The sequence below is a fragment of the Nerophis ophidion genome, linkage group LG15 (genome assembly GCF_033978795.1).
Source record: "Nerophis ophidion isolate RoL-2023_Sa linkage group LG15, RoL_Noph_v1.0, whole genome shotgun sequence".
NCBI lineage: Eukaryota > Metazoa > Chordata > Actinopteri > Syngnathiformes > Syngnathidae > Nerophis > Nerophis ophidion.
In genome coordinates, this window is record NC_084625.1 from 45,173,975 (window position 1) to 45,184,670 (window position 10,696).

The 10,696-nt window shown below is 40.2% G+C and overlaps 1 protein-coding gene across 1 annotated transcript in view; it reads right to left on the reverse strand.

The window, feature by feature from the left end:
• The window catches only part of ube3c (ubiquitin protein ligase E3C), a 60,134-nt gene extending 50,115 nt beyond the window's left edge, over nt 1-10,019 (reverse strand). Inside the window, exons 1-4 of the mRNA XM_061922245.1 lie at nt 9,863-10,019; nt 7,808-7,911; nt 4,188-4,241; nt 4,008-4,082 (exon numbers count right to left, since the gene is read on the reverse strand). Of these exons, the coding sequence (XP_061778229.1) occupies nt 4,008-4,082; nt 4,188-4,241; nt 7,808-7,873 (195 nt within the window). The 5' untranslated portion in view covers nt 7,874-7,911; nt 9,863-10,019. The remainder of the gene's footprint in view (nt 1-4,007; nt 4,083-4,187; nt 4,242-7,807; nt 7,912-9,862) is intronic.
• Nucleotides 10,020-10,696: the final 677 nt, after the last annotated feature.

The following is a 10,696-nucleotide window of genomic DNA, read 5'->3' on the forward strand; positions in this document are numbered from 1 at the left end:
TTCCTAATCAAATTAATTGAATAATGGTTGCGCCCCTAGTCACGAAATCTTCCGTAGAACATAGTATTGCGGGTGGGCAACTGGTGGGTTAGAGCGTGAAAGTGACGTTACCACGTGATTTGTAATGAAGTAGACTAATATATATGCTAAATAAACACCTTTGTCCATAATTAGTATTTAAGGGGGAACTGCACTTTCTTTTGGAATTTTTCCTATCGTTCACAATCATTATGAAAACATGACGAAGGATGACTGTTTTTTTTTAACTAAATGTAAATAGAAGTCCGCTTACAGCAGAGCCAATGGTAGTTCCTCAATTTCGCCCAGAAAATCTGATGGATATTCATTCAAAAAGCGCCAACAATACTCGTGACTTGAATATTATCCAAGTATTAGTGATACCGTTATTATAAGTGCTAACGCAGACAAACTACTTATAGCGGCAACGTGATTGGATGGATGGATAGATAGTACTTTATTGATTCCTTCAGAAAAGTTCCCTCAGGAAAATTTAAATTCCAGCAGCAGTGTACAGAACTGAGAATACTTATTTGTGTCTCTATGTTGACATCATCAAGTGGTTCTGCTGCTTCCTGGCTTCCTTGCTCCCTGTAAGTTTATTCTAGATCATAAATCATGCCTCTCACCTGGACAGAAGACGTCTGAGTAGGTATTCTGACAAGCTGGTACACTTTAACAGCAATATTGGACCCAAAACTGGCGAGGACGACACGAAAAGACGCATGGTTATCGCCCACCGTCCCCCATCCCGTTTTTTCGTGAGCATTATGAGTAATTTTCATCTAAATGGGAATATATGAACATCCCAGCAGTCGGCATCCTAATGATAGCAGACATTGTACAGCAAGTGATGTTTTATTATGTTTGTTGGCGCTCATGAAGTCTGCAGTGAGTAATAATCAGTGATGAAGAAAAAAAAAGCAAATGCTGTGGAGTGTTTTGGAAATTAATGAAATGTCATTATAAATGTGTCTGTTACTACATTACATATATACTTACATCATATATGTAAAACCTCAATGGAGGGGTTTGGATATTTTTAAGGGCTTTATAAGCGGAATTGTGCTGCTCCTATTGGCTCCATTGTAAGCAAACTTTTGATCGCATTTATTTAACATTTAGAATGCCAAAAAAACAAAACACCCATCGTCATGTCTCTCATAATGATTGTGAACAATAGGCAAAATAAAATAAAAAAGTGCAGTTCCCATTTAACATTTCATGTTTTTCTCATTAAATGATGGCTGGGAAAAGTCTGTTAATGCCGACTGGCCAGCGTGGTCATGGAACTCAGTGATCGTGAAGGCTGTTTCTTTTCTCCCACCAATTGTGACAGTGCTTTATTTGATATGCAGCGGCGCCTGGTTTTTAAATGTTTATATCGCAGACGATTACCCGCATTTAATCGTGGCAGCCAAAATCATGATTGTGATTAAATTTTGGTTAATTGTTCAGCCCTAGTGGAAAACATACCAAATGTGTTTAAAAAAACATTTCCTTATTATTTTTATGGAATTTTGCGACATGTAAATTGAACCGAATATTCATTAAGAATACTTCAATAACATGAACACAATGATAACTCTGTAAAAATTTAACACAAACAAAAAAAATCCACAAAATATTGTCCAAACGATTACAGAAACACAGCAAACAGAATGTGTAAAAAAAAACAACACTCGCAATGTTCAGAATTTGGGAGTAAACCTCGCCTGCCATGAGCATGTTTGGTCTAAAATAAGGAAGTGTTGCTGTTATGGAAAGTGCCACTGCAAAATGGGTTCAGTTGAGCAACTTTGTCTGAATATTCAGTAAAACTACAAACCCCAAAACCAGTAAAATTGACACATTGTGTAAATCGTAAATAAAAACCTGATACAATGATTTACAAATACTTTTCAACCTATATTCAATTGAATAGATTGCAAAAACAAATGAACCGGAAAACTTTGTTACTTTTTGCAAATAATAGCTCATTTGGAATTTGATGCCTGCAACATGTTTTTAAAAGAGCTGGTGCAAGTGGCAAAAAAGACTGAGAAAGTTGATGAATACTCATCAAACACTTATTTAGAACATCCCACAGGTGAACATGAATTTATTAACGTGAACCCTGACTTAAACAAGTTGAAACACTCTTTCGGGTGTTACCATTTAGTGGTCAATAGTTAGGAAAATTCACCATACTGTGCAATCTACTAATAAACGTTTCAATCAATCAAAAACAGGCTAATTGGTAACAAGTGGGTACCTGGGGATAGGTTGATTGGCAACACTAAATTGGCCCTAGTGTGTGAATGTGAGTGTGAATGTTGTCTGTCTATCTGTGTTGGCCCTGCGATGAGGTGGCGACTTGTCCAGGGTGTACCCTGCCTTCCGCCCGATTGTAGCTGAGATAGGCGCCAGCACCCCCCGCGACCCCGAAAGGGAATAAGCGGTAGAAAATGGACGGATGGATGGGTGCCATGATTGGGTATAGGAGCAGCTTCCATGAAATGCTCAGTGATTCACAAACAAGTATGGGGCGAGAGTCACCACTTTGTGAACATATGCTTGAGCAAATTGTCCAACTGTTTAAGAACATTTCATTGTATTCTGTTTTTATTTACGAATTACACAACGTGCCAACTTCACTGGTTTTTGGTTTTGTACAATAATGTTAGAGGTACTAAACTGTGAGAGGCCCCACTCTATGTTCACTGTACATGTTTCAGTTATCTAGTGATTGTTTCTGTTCCGATATGTCCACGTCTTTGCCTATAACAAAACACGCAAACTGGCGAGGCTAACCCATACAAGCCAGCAATTCCATTGATCAACCTGGCCAATGTGTGTTCCCTGGAGAACAAAATATACCATGTAAACCTTCTAAGAGCCACTCGGTGGACTGTGAGAGTATGTACAGTACAGGCCAAAAGTTTGCGCACACCTTCTAATTCAATGCGTTTTCTTTATTTTCATGACTATTTATAATGTAGATCAGGGGTAGGGAACCTATGGCTCTGGAGCCAGATGTGGCTCTTTTGATGACTGCATCTGGCTCTCAGATAAATCTTAGCTGGCATTGCTTAACATGATAAGTAATGAGTAATTCCGCTGATAATCACAGTGTTTAAAATAACGTTCAAAAGATTCTCATGCATTTTAATCCAACCATCCGTTTTCTATCGCACCTGTTCAAAAAGTCGCATTAATGGTAAGAAGTATTATATTTGTTATTGGTTAGCTTTAGAATAAGTTAATTATATTGTGAAGTGAATTATATTTATATAGCGCTTTTTCTCTAGTAACTCAAAGCGCTTTACATTGTGAAACCCAATATCTAAGTTACATTTAAACCAGTGTGGGTGACACTTGGAGCAGGTGGGTAAAGTGTCTTGCCCAAGGACACAACGGCAGTGACTAGGATGGCGGAAGCGGGGGTTGAACCTGGAACCCTCAAGTTGCTGGCATGCCCACTTTACCATCCAAGATGTACTGCTCCAATAACAATGCTATTAAAAAGAATAACAGACTTATCATTCTCTAAAAATGTATGTCTTACTTAAAAATGCACATTTAATTGTATTCAGTGTTAAAAAATATTATATGGCTCTCACGGAAATACATTTTAAAATATTTGGCTTTCATGGCTCTCTCGGCCAAAAAGGTTCCCGACCCCTGATGTAGATTGTCACTGAAGCTTTCAAAACTATAAATGAACACATGTTGAGTGATGTACTTAACATAAAACATGTTTTATAGTTTCTTCAAAATAGCCACCCTTTGCTCTGATGACTGGTTTGCACATTCTTGGCATTCTCTCGATGAGCTTCAAGAGGTAGTCACCTGAAAAGGTGTGCCTTATCAGGGTTGATAAGTGGAATTTATTGCTTTATCAATGGGGTTGGGACCATCAGTTGTGTTGTGAATGAGAAAGTGTGTCCAAACCTTTGGCCTGTACTGTACGTTTAAACCCGTAACGTGCCAATGCAGTGTATCCATACCTGTCGTTTCAGGTCTTGGTAGCCACGTACATAAGACTGAATGATGATGGCATTCTTCAGTCGCTTTCTGTCATCCTGACACATAAGCAGAAATATCACAGTGAGACAAAGCAGGTTTACTGCATCATAAGACTTAGTACACATACATAGATTGATAAAAAAAATTAACATATGAATTACCTCTCTTTTCCTTCTTTCCTCTTGAGTGCGATGCAGCAAAGATGCTTTCTCTTCCTGCAAACAAAACACGACAGTTTCACTTGGGGATTATTTCTCAGGACTTGGTCTATCGGTGTTGGCCCTGCGGTGAGGTGGCGACTTGTCCAGAGTGTACCCCTGCCTTCCGCCCAAATGCAGCTGAGATAGGCTCCAGCAAACCCCGCGACCCAGTAAGACATGTGTTTTGTGAGATACAGTCTGGTGTGCCGTGGGAGAAAATGTAATTTCACCTCTTTGGGTTAAAAATTGTTAGAATAATTATGTTAATTAAGTTATTACACAACTCTTATGCTTAAAGGCTGTTGCTATAGTTATTATCAATTGTGCTGAAGTTGTACTTTTCTATCTGTGCAAAGGCACACAACAGGTAACCTTAATTTGCGAGTTGTCTTGTGTCAGCAGTTTGTTTCCAGACCCTGCCTGCTGACAACCAAGGACAGACATCTAGTACCTCGGCGCGGACAGGACAGAGCGAGATCACGAGTGTCAGCACATTTCCATTCTGAATAATCATGTATTGTGTCTACTGGGGCTGTTTGCAGTGATGTTAATTCAGGACCTCCCGAATAAATAGAGGAGCACGTGGGACTGTACCTTAGAGCGTAGGCGGTAACTGCAACTGAGTGTACAGCCCAATACATCTCTCCTCATGAGTAAAATTAAACTCTGTCTCTGCGTGATTCCTTGTTCTTGTTTTGTGTAATAGATAGTTTGGTGTTTGAACTTGACAAAAATATTTTTTGCAAACCAGTACTAATAATCTGCAAATGTGCCGTTGTTAAGTGTCGGTGCTGTCTAGAACTCGGCAGAGTAACCATGTAATACTCTTCCATATTAACAGGTGGCAGCAAGTAGCTAATTGCTTTGTAGATGTCGGTAACATGGTTTGTCGTGATCACAATATGCAGATGACAGTGTGCAGGTAAAAAGGTATCTAATGCTTAAGCCGAAAATAAAAAAAAGGCTAGTGCCGCTAAGAAAAGGCATTGAAGCTTGAGGGAGGCTATGCAAAACGAAACAAAAACTGAACTGGTCGCAAAATAAACAAAAACAGAATGCTGGACGTCAGCAAAGACTTACAGCGTGTGGAACAGAAAGCGTCCGAACATGAATTGATTTACGTGGACCCCGACTTAAACAAGTTGAAAAACTTATTCGGGTGTTACCATTTAGTGGTCAATTGTACGGAATATGTACTGAACTGTGCAATCTACAAATAAAAGTTTCAATCAATCAATCAAATCAACAATGTCCCCGCAAAGATGGATAGCGACAACTTAAATAGCCTTGATTGCTAAAACAGAGCAGGTGCGGGGAATAGCGCTCAAGGAACACATGCAACTGCGACAGGAAAATACCAACAAAACAGGAAAAGCCCAAATAGGAGCGCAAGACAAGAACTAAAACACTATACACAGAAAGACACCAAAAAACCCAAATAAGTCACGGCGTGATGTGACAGTACTTTGAGACAAGAGCTGTAGTCATGCATGGTGTGTTATGGTTTAAATTCATATCCAACACTTGCGAGAACAACTTTTTATCGTCAATATCGGCTACTGAGTTTGAGTTTTTAATGATTTCTGCTGGTGGTGTGCCTCCAGAATTTTACAATAGAAAAAAATGTACATTGGCTCAAAAAAGTTTGAAAAACACTGCCGTAAGGAACAAACGGTAGAAAATGAATGGATGGATGTTACTTCGAGACCTCCACCCCAGATCACACCTCACTCCTACCCACTTCTCCAAAGTGGGCTGGCTCAAGATGGAGGACAGAGTCAAACAACTTGCACTGAGCCTAGTCTATAAAATTTGCTATCACCTCCCTGATAGCTCGGTATAGGGCGGTATAGCTCGGTTGGTAGGGTGGCCGTGCCAGCAACTTGAGGGTTGCAGGTTCGATTCCCGCTTATGCCATCCTAGTCACTGCCGTTGTGTCCTTGGGCAAGACACTTTACCCACCTGCTCCCAGTGCCACCCACACTGGTTTGAATGTAACTTAGATACTGTGTTTCACTATGTAAAGCGCTTTGAGTCACTTGAGAAAAAGCGCTATATAAATATACTTCACTGATACCGAAGTACATGTCAAACTACTTCCAGAACATAAATGACCGCCATAACCAAGTTAAACCCAGATTCCAATCTAACAAAGTTCTTAACTCATTCTGCTTCTATGCCACATCAATATGGAATGCACTCCCAACAGTTGTAAAAGAAAGTGCAAAGTGGTCGCAAAGTAAACAAAAACAGAATGCTGGACGACAGCAAAAAAAGCGTGTGGAGCTGACAGCGTCCGAACATGAATTGATTCACGTGGACCCCGACTTAAACAAGTTGAAAAACTTCTTCGGGTGTTACCATTTAGTGGTCAATTGTACGGGATATGTACTTAACTGTGCAATCTACAAATAAAAGTTTCAATCAATCAATCAAATCAACAATGTCCCCGCAAAGATGGATAGCGACAACTTAAATAGCCTTGATTGCTAAAACAAAGCAGGTGTGGGGAATAGCGATCAAGGAAGACATGAAACTGCTACAGGAAAATACCAACAAAACAGGAAAAGCCCAAATAGGAGCGCAAGACAAGAACTAAAACACTATACACAGAAAGACACCAAAAAACTCCAAATAAGTCACGGCGTGATGTGACAGTACTTTGAGACAAGAGCTGTAGTCACGCATGGTGTGTTATGGTTTGAATTCATATCAAACACTTGCGAGAACAACTTTTTATCGTCAATATCAGCTACTGAGTTTGAGTTTTTAATGATTTCTGCTGGTGGTGTGCCTCCGCATTTTTACAATAGAAAAAAATGTATATTGGCTCAAAAAAGGTTGAAAAACACTGCCGTAAGGAACAAACGGTAGAAAATGAATGAATGGATGTTACTTCGAGACCTCCACCCCAGATCACACCTCACTCCTACCTACTTCTCCAAAGTGGGCTGGCTCAAGATGGAGGACAGAGTCAAACAACTTGCACTGAGCCTAGTCTATAAAATTTGCTATCACCTCCCTGATACCGAAGTACATGTCAAACTACTTCCAGAGCGTAAATGACCGCCATAACCACAACACCAGGGGGAGCTCCACGAACCACGTTAAACCCAGATTCCGATCTAACAAAGTTCTTAACTCATTCTGCTCTTATGCCACATCAATATGGATGCACTCCCAACAGGTGTAAAAGAAAGTGCATCTTTACCCTCCTTCAAAACCGCACTAAAAGAACACTTCCAGGCAATGTCCATTTCTCAGGTGATAATTGTTGATGACTGAAGTGCTGATATCAACCAAACCTAACCCCCAACCCTTGTAAATAATGTAAATAATTCAATGTATACACTCTGATGAATAACTTGTGTGATGACTTTATTATGCTGATAGTATATTTTTGTACCATGAATTGATTAACGTGGACCCCGACTTAAACAAGTTGAAAAATTTATTTCGGGTGTTACCATTTAGTGGTCAATTGTACGGAATATGTACTGAACTGTGCAATCTACTGATAAAAGTTTCAATATATCAAAAAAAGACTGGATGGATGGTTTGAAAAAGGGCAGCACCAATACCTTCTTGCTTGCTCCTCCCAGTGACACCTTGGGTCTCGTCTTGAACTCGCCCTCGAAGCTGAACATTTTCCCATTGACTGATCAGATATTGACTTGACTTGGTTCTGAAAGAGAAAGTGAGGGTTTTTTTTTTTTTTTTATGCACTTGCACTATGCATACACAAGACCAGGTATGCCTTGATTAACAACCAATCCACTATCCCGCTCTCTCGCTCACGAATGCTGTGGCGCAGTGGTTCTCAAATGGGGGTACGCGTACCCCTGGGGGTACTTGAAGGTATGCCAAGGCGTACGTGAGATTTTTAAAAATATTCTAAAAATAGCAACAATTCAAAAATATTTAAAAATACATTTATTGAAAAATACTTCAACAAAATATGAATGTAAGTTCATAAACTGTGAAAAGAAATGCAACAATACAATATTCAGTGTTAACAGATAGATTTTTTGTGGACATGTTCCATAAATATTGGTGTTAAAGATTTTTTTTTTCTGAAGAAATAGTTAGAATTAAGTTCATGAATCCAGATGGATCTATCAATCAATCAATCAATGTTTATTTATATAGCCCTAAATCACAAATGTCTCAAAGGACTGTACAAACCATTACGACTACGACATCCTCGGAAGAACCTACATAAGGGCAAGAAAAACTCACACCCAGTGGGCAGGGAGAATTCACACCCAGTGGGACGCCAATGACAATGATGACTATGAGAAACCTTGGAGAGGACCTCAAATGTGGGCAACCCCCCTCCCTCTAGGGGATCTCTATCACAATCCCCAAAAGGGCACTTTAAGTTGATGATTACTTTTATATGTAGAAATCTTTATTTATAATTGAATCATTTGTTTATTTTCCAACAAGTTTTTAGTTATTTTTATGTATTTTTTTTCCATATAGTTAAAGAAAGACCACAACAAATGAGCAATACTGTGCACTGTTATACAATTTAATAAATCAGAAACTGATGACATAGTGCTGTATTTTACTTCTTCATCTCTTTTTTTTAACCCAAAATGCTTTGCTTTGATTAGGGGGTACTTGAATTAAAAAAAAAATGTTCACAGGGGCTACATCACTGGAAAAAAGGTTGAGAACCACTGCTGTAGCGTGTACATCCATCCATCCATCCATCCATTTTCTACCGCTTATTCCCTTTTGGGGTCGCGGGGGGCGCTGGCGCCTATCTCAGCTACAATCGGGCGGAAGGCGGGGTACACCCTGGACAAGTCGCCACCTCATCGCAGGGCCAACACAGATAGACAGACAACATTCACACTCACATTCACACACTAGGGCCAATTTAGTGTTGCCAATCAACCTATCCCCAGGTGCATGTCTTCGGAAGTGGGAGGAAGCCGGAGTACCCGGAGGGAACCCACGCATTCACGGGGAGAACATGCAAACTCCACACAGAAAGTACACACTTTCACAATTTGTTTTGTTTTCAACCCCTTCTTAACCCTGGACGTACATTGAAAATACACCCAACCCTGACTCAAAATGCCGGACATTTGAGGCATTTAAGAAACCCCGCCCAGACAGCCCCGCAAACGAGGACATGTCCGGGGGAAAGAGGACGTATTGGTAGTCTACTCAAAGACCCTGCCGAGAGTGTCTTTATAAACATTTCCATGTAGCTTAATCTAAGTAAAATGATCTGAAACATTAGGAAGTTGACATTTCAACATCTGTTGGAGCTGACAACACAAGAGCATCACTGTGGGGGGAAAAAAACCCTCGCTATGTTTAAGCTAGCCGGCTTCTTTGCTAGCAAATGACTCAGCAGCTGTCAAGACGCTAAACTAGACTATCCACCTTCTCTTATTTCACTATGTCAGGACTTGAATGTACACTTATTTTATTTAGGAAACATCCAGATCACGTCGTCGCACATATTTGCGTGGCATGACTTCGTTGACGTTAGCACAGAAGCTAAGGAGCTAGCCGCCGAGGTTAGCAGTCATTCAGGCTGCCTCTCCTGACATTCCCACTTTTACACACAACGTGACTTGGAATAAAATGCCACTCGACAACACGTGACGCGTTACCTTCCACCTGTGAGTTGTGCGAGTTGAGCATTAATGTTGTCCGCGTTTACATCAATCCAACGTCTTATTTTACTCTCAAGTCAACACAACACAGGGACGGGGACAAATTACTTCCGCTTCCCTTTACGTCGAGGGAGCTGATTGGACAATGTATACGTCGATATTAAAATGCACAACAATGCTGCGTTCGAGTGCCGGACTAAAGTCGTAATTATCACTGAAAGGTAGACGAACTTAAAGGCCTACTGAAACCCACTACTACCCACCACACAGTCTGATAGTTTATACATCAATGATGAAATATTAACATTGTAACACATGCTAATACGGCTTTTTTAGTTTACTAAAGTACAATTTTAAATTTCCCAGGAGTTTCGTCTTGAAAACGTCGCGTAATGATGACACAGGTTTTAAGGAAATATGAGCGCTGCGCACACACACACAGCTAAAAGTCGTCTGCTTTAACGGCATAATTACACAGTATTTTGGAGATCTGTGTTGCTGAATCTTTGCTTATTTGTTCAATTAATAATGGAGAAGTCAAAGTAGAAAGACGGAGTTGGGAAGCTTTAGCCTTTAGCCACACAAACACACAGTGAAACTTTACTATGGATCAGAGCGCGGTCAAGCAAACATGAATCACGACGAAATGTCAACCAGCAGGTTTTGGTGAGAAAATTGTGGTAAAAAGTTGCTTTTTACCGGAGAAAAGCTGAGGTTGTGCCACCCATAAAGCTGCCGTCGACTTTGCTGAGACACTGCGCGTCAACACACCCTTCCGACTATCAGGTACTGTTAAACTCACTAAAACACTAGCAACACAATAGAAAGATA